This window comes from Cydia fagiglandana, chromosome 16 (assembly GCF_963556715.1).
Source record: "Cydia fagiglandana chromosome 16, ilCydFagi1.1, whole genome shotgun sequence".
Lineage (NCBI taxonomy): Eukaryota > Metazoa > Arthropoda > Insecta > Lepidoptera > Tortricidae > Cydia > Cydia fagiglandana.
The window spans coordinates 12,541,421-12,559,492 of NC_085947.1; the positions used below are offsets into that span (position 1 = coordinate 12,541,421).

Below are 18,072 nucleotides of genomic sequence, written 5' to 3' on the forward strand. Positions count from 1 at the left end.
CAGGGATGCATACTATCACCAATGTTGTTTAACATTTATGGCGAGTATATTGTCCGTAAATCTCTTGAAGGATGGCACAAAGGGTTTGCTGTTGGTGGGAAGAGAATTAATAACCTGAGATATGCTGATGACACTGTCCTTTTGGCATCTTCAATATCTGACATGCAAGAACTTGTCAACAGACTGGAGGTCGAGAGCGGGAAGTTAGGTCTTGCAATCAACCGAAGCAAAACCAAGCTGATGATTGTGGATCGCGCCGGCCGCCTGTCTGCAGCTCCTACAATCCAGGGTATAGACACTGTTGATGAGTTCGTATATCTGGGGTCAAAGATATGTAATGATGGCAGCTGTGTTCCGGAAATCAAAAGGCGCATAGGAATGGCTAAAGATGCCATGACGCGGCTTCAGAAAATATGGCGTAATCGGGGAATATCCAGAAACACTAAAATAAGACTTGTACGAGCCCTGGTATTTCCAATATTTATGTATGGAGCCGAAACGTGGACAATCAAAAGCAGAGAGAAACAACGGATCGATGCCTTTGAGATGTGGTGTTGGAGGCGTATGCTGAGAATACCATGGACAGCTAAGCGCACGAATCACTCCATACTGTTGGAACTCGACGTGAAAGTGCGATTGTCCACAATCTGTGAACAACGCTTCCTAAGTTACTTTGGCCATATAATGAGAAGGGGAGACGAAAGTTTGGAAAGGTTAATCGTTGTTGGTAATACTGATGGCAAAAGGTCACGGGGCCGTTCACCAGCACGATGGACTGACCAACTCAAAGGCGAGGAACCATCTCAGAAATTCTATGACGTGGTGAGGAAAGCGATGGACCGGAATCGATGGCGAGAGTGTGTTCGTGCCCGAACAAAACCCACCAACCACGATCATCAGTCATGATGGATGCGACCAAGAAGAGTTATAGCGGCAACAGAAATACATCAGCTGTGAAAATTTCAACTGTCTAGCTATCACGGTTCGTGAGATACAGCCTGGTGACAGACGGACGGACGGACGGACGGACAGCGAAGTCTTAGTAATAGGGTCCCGAACCTTTGGGTACGGAACCCTAAAAAGAATGCAGATCGCGGCAAAATGGAAAAGAAGAGTTTTTTATTTCATCTCCACCCAGGATCAAAAGTTTCTTTAAAATCTACATCTCGTGTTATGACTTTTCAAGTGTAATGACTGATTAGTGACATAAAAAATCTGTCAAGAGCAAGTCGGGCCATGCTCAGTGTAGGATTCCGTACTTACCATTATGTAAGAATATTTAGGTTATGAAAAACATTACATGCCATTGATTTTTTTATGACTTTTCTAGTGCCACCATCACCAATCTAGGTCCACTAGCAGCTTTTGTGGTGAGAAATTGAATTAGTTGGCAGCAAAAAAGTCTGCTAGCAACACACACTATAGTCTAAGTAGGTGTTAGTTATAGATATGCTATTTGATTATCGAATACATCTTTTGGTGCATCGGATGTACCGGTCTATTATGTACTCGTATTTTGCCGCGATAGTCACGCGTCTCAAAACTATTACCACAACTTAAACTCCATCCATCGCGTTATTAAGTCATCGAACCATCTGCGTTGTTTTGCAAATATTATCTTAATTTAGTTAATAATAAAGATAAACACGTCGAAGCACTTATGTTTCAGACGTAATGAGTCAGGCACTTCGCCCGACTGGCCATATGTGGTTTGTGTGTGTAACCGTTTTGATTTTGTATACTTTTGGCCCATTTTATGTGAAAAACATGACGAGTACCGGTTTTTAGTTTGAACAGCTGAAAAATCAGAAAGATTCATCGGTGATGCATGCGCGAGGTGGGGTCGAAATGTTCTATAAGTCAGACATTTACAGATGTAGTGCATTATTGTTCCTATCGTATTTTCTCGGAAACGTTCGTATTTGTCATGCTACTTCAGTCAACCTCAGTACTTTTTAGGGTTCCGTACCTCAAAAGGAAAAAACGGAACCCTTATAGGATCACTCGTGCGTCTGTCTGTCTGTCTGTCTGTCCGTCTGTCACAGCCGATTTTCTCCGGAACTACTGGACCAATCAAGTTGAAATTTGGTACACATATGTAAATTTGTGACCCAAATACGGACATATAACGTAAACAAATTAATTTTAAACATGGGGGCTACTTTTGGGGTGTAAATTAAAAATTAAAAAATTAAAATTTTCAAACTATATCATGTTACATATCAAATGAAAGAGCTTATTACAAGGATCTCAAATATTTTTTTTTTATAATTTTCGAAAAAACAGTTTAGAAGTTATTCAAGAAAATAGGCAAAAAATGACCATTCCTTATCTCCGAAACTACTACGTCTAAAATTTTGAAAAAAAATACATAAAATAGGTCTATACCTATAGATGACAGGAAAACCTATTAGAAATGTACAGTCAAGCGTGAGTTGGACTTAATTACAGTTTTTGATCCGACCCCTACGGATTTTTTTAAAGAGAATTCACTCACGTTTCACATAAAAAATACATTGTTAACAGTGCCGGATTACTTAGAGTAGTACTTTTCTTAGAGTAATTGGTGATAATTTTCTGATAAGATAATCATTTTAAATATTTAACGGTCTTACCTACTTACGAGTAATTGTAAGGTCAAATTAAAAATAATGTTTAAAAAAAATGTTAAATTGAGAGCTAGCTTAAAGTTTTTTGTATCGACTTTAATGGTTGAATTAATAAAGACTTTGTAACCAATAAGCAAAACAAGCACGTGCTTAGGGCACCACGTTCAGGGGGGGCACCAAAATGCCTGGTTGAAAAAGGTGAACAAATTTTAAAATTAGGGACAGACATATCGTTTTTACCACACGATTGTTTTTAGCTGTCCAAAAGCTAATTTTCAAAAATAATGGCGCGTAATTCTTTGGGAAACAATCGGTAGCAGTAGAAGAGTCGTGATTACATGCATAGATTCGATTTCAACCCACTCTTTTGCGGTTCGGCGTTAGGTCTTATGCGAGGCCTTCTGCCTTACGGCAAAGTTGATCTTCTGCCTTAATTACACTTGGGCGTGGATCCAAATCCAAGCTTTCCTCTTTCGCAGCTGGGCTTACTGCCTTTCTCACACTTCGCCAATTCAATTCCAAGCTCTGCTTTCTTGCATATTTTATGTAAAACAACCTCGCTGAGACCCTTAAATATTGAGCCCTATGCGAAGCTAGGCTGATAGAAAACTGTCCCATCCCTTCTCTGTATGAAATCCTGGATTCGCGCCTGGTTGGGACTAAAAGTAAAATTGCGTTTTTATATCGAAAAATTTAAGGTATGATAAAGGTAACATTCGGATGGCGACTGCAGCAACATTACTCTGTTGCAACGTTACTGCTGCAGTACTGTCAACTTCCGTGATAAAATGATGTGACTGATTTCCATACTAAAAGTAAAAATGTACAACTACAGAGAGGGGGCACCTAGAAATGCTTAGGGCATCAAAATATCTTAATCCGGCACTGATTGTTAAAAATTGTGTAATATACGGAACCCTTGGAACGCGAGTCCGACTCGCACTTGGCCGGTTTTTTTACCGAGACTGACTGAAATAGCAAGACACGTTCGCACATTTCCGTGAAAATACGATGGAAAATAACTTTGCACTACATTTGTAAAAGACCTTTGACAGTTAACTAACTTGTCATTTTTGCATAGGTGTCGTGGCCAGCTCTTAGAATTTGTTCTTGTTGTTAAGTTAGGGCCTATGTCGTATATGTGTGGTTTTAAAATATCCCTCCGAAACCTAAATAGATTGGTTATTACAATACAAACAAAATAGCATCACATGTAAGGACTACAGTCTAAACCATATCACTATACTTCGAATCAGCCTGATGTGCCGTTAACACAAGTAACCAAGGACTCAGACCTGCTCCATACCATAACCGTTATGCCTCCGAATCTGTATAACCGATACACGACCAAGATTCGCATCCTCGCGGTTCTAAAAGCAATTTAGCTGCAATATCAACCATACAACTTGTAAATACAGTTCAATTTTGAATGCGCCGATAGAAGATATCAGGGGTAGTTGAGATAGGTCTGGTTTTATTGGAGAGTTACAGCAATCGACAACAATTACTGTCAAACAATAGCAACCGATCCGGTGCCGTTAGAGCCCCCAGCTCTGATCAGGTGTGGCCAACTATTTCTGGAGTATTAGTTTAGTATGGGTATAGGTACATGTATACATGTTGGATTAGTTAAAATAGACTGCGGTAGCCATGTAATCTAAGATTACTTTCAACCGTACCCTCATAAGATACCTTTATTTAAAGCGTTTATTACCTACTTGGCACAGTAATCTCTTCCTACAGTCAGTTGTCCGCCAGATTAAAGTTTGGTTTAAAAAAAAACCATTTATTTTAATATATTTATTCTCCCCAAATTCCACCATACGACTATAAAATGTCCGACTAACATACAGTAGGTACACGATTACTATCAGTTTCAAGCAATTGTCCAGCGTAACTTGAGCTCTCGAATCTTACCAGTCCCTTCGCTCCGGCAGCTTATTATTCTGGTCATGCTAGGCCATAGACTAACTCTCACAGACTCCGAATCCTCTGATCTCGACTTAGTCCGCGTAGAAATCCTGCCCCCCCACGTCTACCGTACCTACTAAATTTATACCCCCTTAGTGTATAATGCTTATTTATAAGTTATAAGTTGGATTTAGAATTATGCGGATGACCATCAGAAATCCCCTCGATTTCTTCCCTTCAAATAAGGGACACCTAATATAGACCCTATAGTTATAGTCCGACAAGAAGTTGTAGAAAATTACTGAGGGTGCCACTTCATTACGTATGTCACATTTTTGACGTTAAATGGCATGCATTGTTGACATGGCAACAATTAGTATGGAAATATTTTAGTTCCGTTTTATTTAGTTTCTACTATTTTATGTCGCACTATATTTAGGTGTTTTAAGTAACTAAGCTGTGCATTCTCTTTCAAAAGCACTATTTATGGTTTAAATAATAATTATTACTTATTATTAGAGATGCCACGAATACTCGGCAACTATTCGGTATTCGGCCTATTCGGCCACTTTGCCGAATATTCGGTATTCGGCCAATTGTTGCCTACTATTCGGCCGAATACCGAATATCTGTTCCACCTACCTAAAAAGAAAAATTACACAAAAAAATATCCAAAAACTAGGTACATTAAATATTTAAAATGTATTCTTGGAAAGTAGTTAAATACGAATAAGGCACGTTTTTGAGCATTTGTTTATTCCAATATCTATAATTTTTATCATGGGTCTGATTTGATTGACTCTTACTACATTAATTGATTCTGTTCAACATAAAAATATGGCTTAGCAAATGTCGTGCTTTGTTGGTGAACAGTTTTCATAATAATTGTGACTCAAAATGTTCGCATGTCATGCCGAATATTCGGTCGCCGAACATTCGGTATTCGGCCGAGAGGGGGGCCGAATATTAGGTATTCGGTATTCGGCCGAATTCACTATTCGGGGCATCTCTACTTATTATTACATTACGATACAAGTGCGAAAAGTAGGAAATTCACAACGAGTGGCGATAAATTAAAACACGACCGAAGGGAGTGAGGTAAAGTAGCACCATATATGTACCATCACGCTCCGCGATTGTTGTGCCATTTAGGGTCCTAGCTAAATTGGTTGATCAATACTTACGCTATAGAATTTCCAATTAAACCACAACCCTGAAGGCCGAGCCACATCGGCTTGCGTGTGCGGTGTGTGTGAGTGCGCGTGTGCGTGCGCTAAAATGTTGGAGCCGCACACGCACACATCACGCAAGCGGGGTGCCATCTCTCATAAGGATCTGTATACTACAACGCCGCACGCGCACATGCACGTCACGCACTTCCCAAGAATCCCGTGTAGTGACTGTACTTACATATGTAGGCAGTTGCGTTTGTTTGTTTGCACTTTAATTCATAATCATTTATTTATTGCGTTCATGTACCTCCAACATAATAAGTAACTACAAAGTAACATGTGAAATATGAACCCGGACAGGGTGTAAATTATCAATCATCACATTAGGCTGACAAGTAAACATTATATTTCAGTATCGTCTCTTTGCGTCGTTGTCACTTTTGGGTTCACTGTAATGGAATGCTCACTGACGGTTACGGCGGTTACGTTTGAGATTAGTGTTTTTGTGACGCTTCATTGTTTATAATTTGCTAATATAAACTATGCATGGCTCCAAATTGAACGGGTGTTCATTTGATATCCCTGCAAAACTCCGTATTAGTCACTAGAAAGTGACCATAAACCTAATTACCTATTAGAAAAACAAGAAATAAAAATTTCAGCAGTTTTCAATACGGAACCCATGTGAACCGGCACACTCTTAGTAACTTTATATTTTCTATAAATTCCCGTGTGTATGAGGCGTGCCACAGTTAATTCACGTTTCCTTCCTATGATTACTGTCATGCAGTCAAACCACTAGGTAAGTAGGTAGGTACTAGTTTTAGTCATTATATGTCGAATAAAGGTGGTGGTTTCGTTCACCATGAATTTCTCTCTACCATATTTAATTAGTATTTTAACCAAGTTCGAGCCCACTTTGGCAGTCACGGCTTCTTCAATTGCAAATTCTGAGTTCAAACACCAAAAGACTACTTCAATAGTATGGCAACGAGCTGATTTCGACCTAGTTACAAAATTCCTGTCAATTTACCAAGGAAGTGTAGAAACAATTCACATGTGCGAAAACCAGGACCGATCTATAGACATACAACAAGCGATCCTCTTTGTAACGTCATCCTACGAATTCCATAAATTCGTGGCGAATTTAACTAAAAATGTTACTTCTCCGAGCAAAGTCGTGACAGTTGTGACGAATCCCATCCCAGATCTCAGTAATATTACGAAGATAGCTTGGAAATATTATATTACGGATATCATAATACTGATAAAAAATGAGAACCAATCTGCAGCGTACACCTACTTTCCTTACAGGGATAATGAGTGTGGAAACACTAGTCCTCTTAAAGTGCGTTACAAAGAAAACTTTTTCCCGAGTAAGTTTAAAAATCTTCATGGATGCCAAACTCGGATGGAGACCTGGGCAGTAGATTTTATGCCCTACTTTAACGTAAAATGTGTTAACGGTTCATCTTCTTTCTTTAAAGGAATCTTTGGTAACCTGTTCATGATAATATTCCAACACATGAATACCACAGTGAAAGTGTTATGTACTACACTGTACAAGAACAGAACACATTCGTTGAATGAAGGAAATATCCATGCCCTCACGCCGGTGGTACTCTTAGATTGGCATACTTCGCTATACCAGACTACAGGAATAATTCACTTCTTTGAGTTGGTTTGGTGTGGACCTCCGCAGCGGGAATTCCACGCTTGGATTAAAGTGTTAGTGCCTTTCATGAATATAATTATAGTTCTGCTCTGTGCCGCATTTATAATGCTTGTAGTGCTACTAAAGATCATTAGCAAGATTGAACCAATTAACAAGAGCTTCCACATAGTCTGGAACATCTTAGCGATTCTTTTAGGGCAACAGGCTGAATTTGTAACAAAATCACACTTGATGAATTTCCTTTTTGTGCTTTGGATTTGGTTCAGTATGGTGGTAACCACTGCTTATAACGGGCTATTGGTAAAAGCTTTGCAGACGAAACTTCTGGAGCCGCCGTTCGATACAGTTGAGAATGCTGTTAATTTAGTTGACGGCTATGGAGGAATAGAGTGGTATAAAGATTGGTATAAAGGCACAACTATTTGGAACAGATTTGAGGAGATCAACTTAGAAGAAGAAGTCAAAAATGTGCCTCGCATATCGCAGGGTAAGAGATACCTTCAATTGAATGAAAGATTAATATTGTTAGGATATCGTTTACAAATCTTGAAGCGCACCGTAGGTATCGAGTATTCCACGACACTTGTTCGCGCCCGATGGGGAGGGGGGGTAATAATGAAAACGGCACAGAGCAGGCTGATAGAAGCCGGTATTTTACAGAAAATCATTCGAGATGAGGAACTTGCGGTTGCCAGGAGGGAAGCCAAGCTGAGGAGATACTCTTCTGACACGGATGCTGGACATTTAGACCTGATAAAGCTTAGCTCTTGTTTCTTTTTTTTAGGAATCATGTGGCTGGTGTGTTGTTTAATTTTACTATTTGAGATTGTTCATCATTGGCTCCAGAAGCCGAATGTCAAAGGAAAATTTCAGGCGTAACTGTTTTAAGTAGGTAGTAGTAGGTAGTATTAGTTTCTCCAAGACAGCGTCTTTCTCCCAACGTCGAGTGTCGTATTCTCACTTTCTTTGGACATATTACACGTCGAGACGATACATCTGATGACTTGTAGTGCAAGGAAAAGTCGAAGGCACAAGGCGCGGTAGGTCACCAATGCGTTGGTCAGATCTAGTCAAAAATGCTTTCAATGTATCACCAGACCACACCATGAATGTACAAGAAGGGCTACAGACACAGTACAGGAAGAATGGCGACGGATTGTGAAGCTTGCCACCGGCCCTGATATGACGACCATGACCACTCTGACAAGAGTGTGACGACAAAGAAGAAGAAGAAGTAGTAACCTAAAAGAAAAAGCATATACGTATGAGCATTAATAGTTATAACGGAAAAAAGGAAAAAAAAATGAAAAAGGTTTAATGAGGCAAAAAAACATTCATCATCATCATCATCTCAGCCATAAGACGTCCACTGCTGAACATAGGCCTCCCCCTTTGGGGGGTGAATGCCATAATCGCCACGCTTGCCAGGCGGGTTGGCGATCGCAGTCGAATACACCGAATTTGAGGGACGCTGCTGCCCGTCCACCGGTGGTCTTGGACGTAGTTTAAGGACATACCCGGGTCCATAAAAAACATTACATCAACACAAATTGACAGTGATCCCTAACCCTAAACTAGGCCGCGCTTGTATCTTGGGAACCATAACTATAATCTTCATATAGTCACAAGAATGAGACAAAAATGTAGGAAAATGTTAATAAAGTTTCATTTTATATATAAAACAATTGTTTTATTTTGGTAGTCAATGTTTACATAGCGTTAACGTGGACTGCGCTCTCATAAATCACTAAAACAGCATCAATGATCGTGAGTCATCTCATTTGAGCTGATTTTTATTTTGTTGTCGAGTCCTTGTCGTCAGATTTCGATAATATTTGGTGGATAGATAGTTCAATATTCTGTCAACACAATTTCACCGCATGTCCTAAAAAAATCTTCCTCTAAGTTACGAAAACATAATAATATAAATATGGTCTTTTCGTAATTCAAGGGAAAATTACGCGGCGAATTTTGCGTGAGCGGAATCAATACGAAATCCCAAGCTTTTCAAACTAGCCAATATTTTATGTAGATCTACTCGTACCTAACGAAAAAATTAATTCGACAACAAAATAAAATAAGTGTTAAAAAAAGTTTTGTACGGAATACTAAAAAGAGATGAAACATGCGACATTGTAAACACATCTTTTCCATTCTTTCATCTACTTACCTACTTAAACTAAGTAAGTGATCTGTTCTCTAGGGTCACTATCATTACCATTGTGTAAGGCAAGTGATGGATCAGCGCTTGAGGGCCGTCAGGATTGAAGAACATATTAAATCGGAATGTTTCAAGTCCAGATCAATTTCAGTCAAGTTTAGTACTTATTCTTATAACCGTATACGTATGAATCGTGTAAACTGTGATGCGTACTTTGGCGAAAGAGTACGGATATCCAAAATGGCGTAACTTCCGTGTTATAGGTACATGTTTCGACGTGTCCTTTTTATACGGAGAGGCATATAAGTCAGTTTTAGAGAAATAACACAATTTGAAGAAGTTGCCTAAAGCGTAGAGTGATAGAGATATCCTTACAAACTGAAATAAAGGTAAAATGTAGTAAATTATGGGGCAATATTAATGTGAATTGAATAGAAGGGTCCACCCTGCACCCTGAGTTCATTCAGCAGTTTTATTTATTTTTAAGTTTACTTGCAAATTTTTCCATAAGTAATACATTTATCCGTCCATATTATTAGTAGGATTTTACATGATATCATATGTTTTACTACAAAATAATAATTTACTAAAAAACAAACTCAAAATTCAAGATTGAATGGCGTGCCTGTGCGTACCAATGCTGTAATAATGTTACTATTATCGCCATCTACCGTCGAGTAGCAGAACTAAACGTGGCGCTTAAGCACGTTGTTCGGTTCAGTAAGTTGATAGGTTTTTTATATCACGTCGATGGCAAACAAATATAAGCCTTCTGCCTTAAATTAAACAGTTATTTATAAACTGGACCTTGCTTACTATATGATATGGGTAAAATAAATGGTTTTTACTTAAGTAATTGATATTAGAGACATTAAGTACTACCTACCTTATATAAGCAAATTATTATTCTACGTATTTTTCAGTTTATTTTGAATACTACCCTTGTTATAACTGCATTAGGAAGCTTAATATGTAAGATTACCGTCATCCCTGATGCCAATTAACCCTATCGGTTATTGCCCTTAAACAAAAAACGCTATCCCTTTTAAATTGACTCATTTCTTTTTTCTGCGGCCTCACAAACGATACGGGCGCGGGTGTATAGTCATCAGAACCTAAACGTCGTATCTCAACGACAATATCAAGGCAATTACTTCTTACTGTGCCTGAAGGGTAAAAGGGCCACCTGTGGCGCCGAGAGTCCTGACCATTGGGACTAATTTGTCAAATCCGCACCATCTAAACACCGATTGGTTACGAGGTTTTGATTTGTAGGACGCGATTGTCACAGTGTTTTTTTGTGGTAGGTACTTGATTTGATTGTAATATGTATTTATTTTATAAATGTATAAGCGCTTGCACAATATCCCACTAATCCGGGGTTAACCGGTTAAACCGTTAGTGTCAAATAAAATTTTACTGGTAACTATTGTAACTCCAGGTTAACCGGTTATCCCCGGGTTAGTGGGATGGTGCTAATGGCCCTTAGGGCCACTTGCACCATCCCACTAACCCGGGGTTAAGCGGTTTAACCGTCAACCAAGTGTCAAATTGTACTGGTAACCATGGTAACTCCAGGTTTGACTGGTTAACCCCGGGTTAGTGGAATGGTGCAAGTGGCGCTTAAGGGTTAAATGGTTTATCTAAGTAAAAAAAAATTACAAGCCTGGATTATAAGCTATAGGGACTGTGCGCGTTGGAGCGTCTGCCATCCTTGCGGCCTAAATCGGAAAAATATGTGCTCATGTACATAGCCAAAGCAAGTGCTAACATTTACCGTTCTCGTCGGTACGTTTCCCTGTGCACAGTAGGTTCTGCCATCTTGTGGGCTATATCGGAAGCATAAACGGCACATTTACGCCTCGCGCCAAAAATCTGACGGCTCCTATGCTGCCCCCTTTAGTTAATGCACGAGGCCTATAAGCTAATTAGTAACTTACCTTACAGGATCCCTGGACACATATGGCCCTGTAGCCGGGCTTGGTGCACGGGGTTCCGTCAGTCACGAGGGCAAGGGAGGCGTAAAATTGCTGACCGCGGGGCCGGCAGTTCAGCGTGCAGGGAGAGTCACCTGTAACGTACGAAAATTTTGTGGGATAACTGGGATTACATAGTACATAATTATTACAGTGAAACTAAAATAAAATAGAAATACATCGACGTTTTTTAAAACACTTCGTGTTCGACACATTGCCGTCACTACGACCGCCGAGCGTAACTCCTGCCTCGAGTTTTGTGGCCTCAGTCGTCTTTTGGGTTGAGGGCGAGTACCTAACACAATGACAATCGCATTTGCTGCAAAAATTATGATTAGAAGATGCTAGTGTGGTGCGCTCTTAGGTGACTGTGACGTGGCTACGTAGAGCGCAATAGCGACTTAACGACTCTCTCAGCGGTAGAAAGCAGTCGCTGTAGCCGAAAACGGCTAGGAGATGATGATGACACCTACCATCAACATAGGGCACCCAAGTGTAGAACCTCCCCCGGAAAGGCCGTCGGTCGTACACAGCACATTGTTCGGCGCGGGAATCTCGCAGTGGGCCTGGACACGGCTGGAAATTGTAAAAAGAAAAAATGTATATAACTGCATATTTGTGTTTTGTTACTTTTGTTATAATAAATAACAAACAAATTAGATATAGTTCATGTGAATCGGATGGATGTCGATGGAAGACCCGTGGATATCCAGTGAAAACGAAAAAGATATTTATCTAATATTATGTTTTATAGATTATTTTAGATTCAGTCATTTTCTAATCATACATATATTAATAAAAATCGACTTGTAGATAAATACTTCGTTTTAATTATCCTTCTCTTAAAAATAAGAGACACGCATTATACCCTGCATTACGAGTACATGGGACTTACCTCAGAATGCGTCCAAGATTATGCTTCAAATATATAATGCGCAAGATAGCTGTACATATGACTCCCTCAGTGTTACGGTCATCATACCGCCTAACCAAACCAGGGCAGTCTGGATACTGGCTCAGAGGGCTTACCGCGAACCGCTTTCGACGTGTTGCCTCCCTATCACACTTATGAACTAATTTACAAGTGCGACAGAGTGGCAACACGTTGAACGTGGTTCGCGGTAGGCACTCAGAATCTCAAGAGCTCTACGCAGCTGCTCCATACTTCGCATCAACTTTTTTCCCCTCAGTATAAAAGGCAGGGTAGGATTAGCATCAAATATGACATACCTCAGTGTCACACTCATGGTACCGCCTAATCAAACCAGGGACAATCAGGATCCCGGTTCGGAATCTCGAGAGCTCTACGCAGCTGCTCCATACTTCGCATCAACTTTTTTCCCTTCAGTATAAAATGCAGGGTACGATTAGCATCAAATAATGACATACCTCAGTGTTACACTCATGGTACCGCCTAATCAAATCAGGGACAATCAGGATCCCGGTTCGGAATCTCGAGAGCTCTACGCAGCTGCTCCATACTTCGCATCAACTTTTTTCCCCTCATGCGGTATAAAAGGCACCTACGATTAGCATTAAATATGACATACCTCAGTGTTACACTCATGGTACCGCCTCGCCAGGCCGGGACAGTCCGGATCCCCGCTCGGTATCTCGCGAGCCCTCCGTAGTCGCTCCGTGCTCCGAATCAGTTTCCTTCTCTTTCTACTGCGTCGCATTCTGTAAATTATATTGGTTATTTTAGTAAAGCTTTTAATATCTTTCTGAGTAAGACTAAGTTTAACAAAAATTCTGCATCCTGGGCTACGTGTAGGTGGCATTAGGGTTTACTTTAAAGGAAATAAGGAACGTTTCGTTTAAAGGAAATAAGGAACATGCGACTTTAAAGGATGACTCACGTTAGACCGGGCCGTGTCCGGGCCGGAACTTCCAGCGCATCGTTTTCTATGGAAAGCAGTGAGTGACGCGTGAGCGTGATCACCTGTCATGCCATAGAAAAGTAAGCCCCGAAAGCTCCAGCCCGGACACGGCCCGGTCTAACGAAGTCATCCTTTATACTATAATAAAATCAAATATCATTTATTTTCAGGCAACTAAACCTCATAGATATATCATACAATACAAACTACCATGCATACAATAATAAAAGTCTTTAAACCTAATAAATTAATAATCAAAATCAAATCAAATCAAAATCAAATATCATTTATTATCAGGCAACTAAGGCCCATAGACACATACCTTACAAACTAACATACATACAATGATAAAATCTTACTAGCTAAAATAAATATTTTGGCACACGGCGACACACTTACAAAATAGGTTCCTAAAGTTTCATTCGAAGAGTTACGCAGACGCAGGTTTGCGATTTCAACCGACGATAGATCGAGAAACTGTATGAACTCAAAATCATCTTAACAAGCACATGACCAAATTCGTAGAACCACTAACTAAGGACCTATAAGTACTAATAAGTTCCAATTGGTTAGACCGCTTGTGCTCAATATTTGCGTTATTAATTTCATCATTTCTCATGAAGTTGTTTGTCTACCATTGACATATATCTAAGGATTGGCCTTACGGACAATAAGAATGGGGCCAGTACAGAGGTGTGCCACCGCTACATCGGACTGTTAATCAGTGGGCCCCTTTAAGTCTGCACGATTGGCTCGAATTTGTGAGTGACACCGCTGAACTAGTACCATTATTAGTGCCCGTAAGGCCCGCCCTTAGATATATACGACATTGCTGTCAACTAATAGGTACAGTCAGCAGCCAGAGATAGTTGACCATCCTTCAAACAGCAATTAATGCAGAAATATCATTGCTTGTGAAAACGTTACACTAAATAAAAAATCACGAAAATAATAGTGGTTGTGTGCAAATCACAAAATCACGAAAATAATCAGCGGAAATATGATGAGATGAAGTGTATTAATACAAAATGTACATGAAAAAGAAACAAAACTCCGACAAATGACGACGGATGAGCAAACTAAATCAATTGTTAGTCTAGTAAAGGTCAAAGGACAATTGCCTCATTTAACATATTTTTTCTCATCGGTTTAGAAACCATTTCGTTTGTGGTTAACCAACAGAGCTCCATAACCAAAATTAATTATCGTTTTTACCTAGACCGGTAGCTCATTTTCATATTTACTAGCGTATAGGATGACTCACGTTAGACCGGGCCGTGTCCGAGCCGGAGCTTCCGGCGCGTCGTTTTCTATGGAAAGCGTCACGTGATCGCCTGTTGATGTCATAGAAAAGTAAGCTCCGGAAGCTCCGGCCCCGACTCGGCTCGGTCTAACGTGAGTCATCTTTAACTTTTGCATATGATATCCCATTAGAATAGTGACTAGAAGAAAACCTGCGGTGAAGTAAAAAGGGTATCATTACAAAGATTAAAATTAAAAATAAACTCTAAATTGAAAATTATAAAGCATGAAATCTGTCTGGCTGAGAATGTTAAAATAGCAATTTGAAATTACACGAAAGATAAGAGAACTGCTACAGTTTATACACATATAAGTGAAGATAAACAGAAATATAGTTTGCCTGTTTTAAAATGTCTCAATATTAGGAAGAGTTCTTAGGTAACATTCGGTTATGCTAAACTTGCTAAGCATTTCTTTCTAGCTATAACCAGCAAGTTCAAATCAGTCTTACGTGGGCCATACTGAAAGTTTCTGGATTCTGATAAAAGAGACAATTTATTAGGGTTCCGTACCCAAAGGGTAAAACGGGACCCTATTACTAAGACTTCGCTGTCCGTCCGTCCGTCCTTCCGTCTGTCACCAGGCTGTATCTCACGAACCGTGATAGCTAGACAGTTGAAATTTTCACAGATGATGTACCTATTTCTGTTGCCGCTATAACAACAAATACTAAAAACAGAATAAAATAAAGATTTAAATGGGGCTCTCATACAACAAACGTGATTTTTTACCAAAGTTAAGCAACGTCGGGAGTGGTCAGTACTTGGATGGGTGACCGTTTTTTTTTTTGCTTTTTTTTGTTTGTTTTTGCATTATGGAACCCTTCGTGCGCGAGTCCGACTCGCACTTGCCCGGTTTTTTCTGTGGCCAGTCCAGGAATTTTCAGTATGCCCTAAGTATCAGCTCGTATTATAAGAGATAGGAGACTCTAATACCACAACTACTTAAACAAATACATTATACATACGAAAAAATTTTGAATGAAAATATGTAAATAAATATGTACCCATACCCATAAACACAGCTGACCGCCTGACCGTGTTCCCGTCATCTGATTGTGGTCAGGGATTTCTCCAACGGTAGTACCGTCTGATTGGCGTTTGTTCCGTATACCTTAAGGTATCGGATGTACGACCTTTGGATGCCTTTATTGTTAACCCAGACCACACATAGGGAGATAACGGGAAATTTAGAATTACAAGAAGCTCAGAATTCTAAATGTACCGAGCCCTGCGAATGAGCAGCATTGATATGAAGTTGCTTAAGATGTAAGTAAGTATATTTCACCACAAAAGAAAACAAAATCAATGCATAACTGATTTACAATGTGAATAAAGGTAGCGGCAAAATGCCTTCAGGGAACAAGTTTTAAATTGAAATTAGAATGAGTACTTTGTTAGATGAAATGTTCAATAATATCACTGTCAGTTTGTAATAACACTAATAACAATCAGACAATAGTTGAATTGAATTTATAGCAAATACAAGACAAAAGAAAGCAATTACTATGATGCCGCAGGCTGCAAAAGGGCTTAACCTCGAGCTGCCCATACGTCAAACCTTGCCAAGAGAAATGAAAGTTTATTGTGTCAACACAAAGTTCAAATTAGAATAGAACAGGAGACCTTTTTATAGATCTCTGGGTGGGTAGAGGTTAAATTAAACGAGTCAGATTTTTTCGGTGTCGAATATTTTGTTACCATCAATCAAAGGTATTCGCCCAAGCGTACAGTCAGTTGCAACATTTTGTAAACAATGATAATGGCAAAATAACTAAATCTGTTAATAAGTTCTAAATCTGATCCTATGCTAGTGGTACCAATCGCATGTCGGAGAGTAAGTACCTTCGTGTTTCTGTTATGAGGTTATGACCAGCGTATAGAGTATACTATCGTATTTGCCATTAAAAATGACATTCTAAGACAGTGCTGTCTCATCAAGACATCACGCATAACGAGCGTAAATGATATTGAATAATCACTTAGACCTTGAATTAATTGCACGCTTTGTAGAATGAGTTGATATACTTACTTTAGTGCCTAATTTAAAAATCGGTAGACTTAATCACATTTCAAACAAAGCTTTTTCTACTGGATAATGCAGGAACTTTTAATGTACATTCAACAGGTATGGAAAGACCACCTCCGTAAGTATCTAATCTGGATGATTATACAAGATGCGTAAGCGCATACCATACACTATAGAACGAATTACATTGTTTTAGCTATATTACATCCCGACGGGGGTCACATACTACTTTTGTGCAGTAATTAAAACGATACAACCGCGGACGTGGCGTTGTCTATACGCCGCCTACAAATAATTGGTTTTGATATCGATCTGTTCTCTCGTGATACTGATGATAGTTAGGTATTGAGTGAGACTTACTTTTGTATTATTAAAACGCGTAGAATAGGTTGATGAATCTAGTGCCTACGTCAAATCATGGGATTAGTTGTCAAGCGGACCCCAGGCTCCCATGAGCAGTGGCAAAAATGCCGGGATAACGCCAGAAAGAACATAGGATAGGTTGATGAATTTCAATATTATCGGTCTGAAATTACTTTTCATTCAACAAAAATCTAATAAGCTATTAGAAATTTTCAAATCTAGACACGCGGCAGCGTGTCAAGCCAAGTTCAAGCAAAGGAACTGGCTAGCCAGCGCCAAGTGTAATATTACACGAACCACTTGGTGCCACTTTTGACCCTTCTATAACTCGAAACATCTTTAACGTAAACACATAAAACTACGTGTGTTTAATTATATCCATAAGGACATCTAGAAGCCCAAATTTCATGAAGCTAGCTCAAACGGTTATAAAGATATGAAGGTCAAAAAGTCGTAAATTTTAAGACTGACTGACATACCTATAGTACCTAAACCTAACCTACTTCCAGATGACCTAGAAGGATGAAATTTGGAATCCAGCTCAGTTATTGTGTGAAAGCGTAGGAAAAAATCTAAAAATTAAAAAAAGTTATACAATAGGGGGGGTCCCCATACAAAAAAACCATTTTTTATTGTGACTGACATATAAGTACCTAAACCTAACCTACTTCCAGATGACCTAGAAGGATGAAATTTGGAATCCAGCTCGGTTATTGTGTGTAAGCGTAGGAAAAAATCTAAAAACAAAAAAAAAATAATAAATAGGGGGGGTCCCCATACAAATTTCTTTTTTATTGTGACTGACATATAGTACCTAAACCTAACCTACTTCCAGATGACCTAGAAGGATAAAATTTTGGAATCCAGCTCGGTAATTGTGTGTAAGCGTAGGAAAAATCTAAAAATAAAAAAAGTTAAAAAATAGGGGGGGTCCCCATACAAAAAACCTGTAATACGCGCTAAACAACCGGCCAACGGTGTGTCGTTGGCGGCGC

General features: G+C 39.4%; 1 protein-coding gene across 2 annotated transcripts in view; it reads right to left on the reverse strand.

The window, feature by feature from the left end:
- LOC134672000 (thrombospondin type-1 domain-containing protein 4-like) overlaps positions 1-18,072 on the reverse strand; it is a 206,275-nt gene that overhangs the window by 72,973 nt on the left and 115,230 nt on the right. For both annotated transcript variants that reach the window (XM_063529899.1, XM_063529898.1), the window contains 3 exons: positions 13,055-13,184; positions 11,978-12,080; positions 11,469-11,599 (listed from right to left, as the gene is read on the reverse strand). In XM_063529899.1, the coding sequence (XP_063385969.1) occupies positions 11,469-11,599; positions 11,978-12,080; positions 13,055-13,184 (364 nt within the window). The remainder of the gene's footprint in view (positions 1-11,468; positions 11,600-11,977; positions 12,081-13,054; positions 13,185-18,072) is intronic.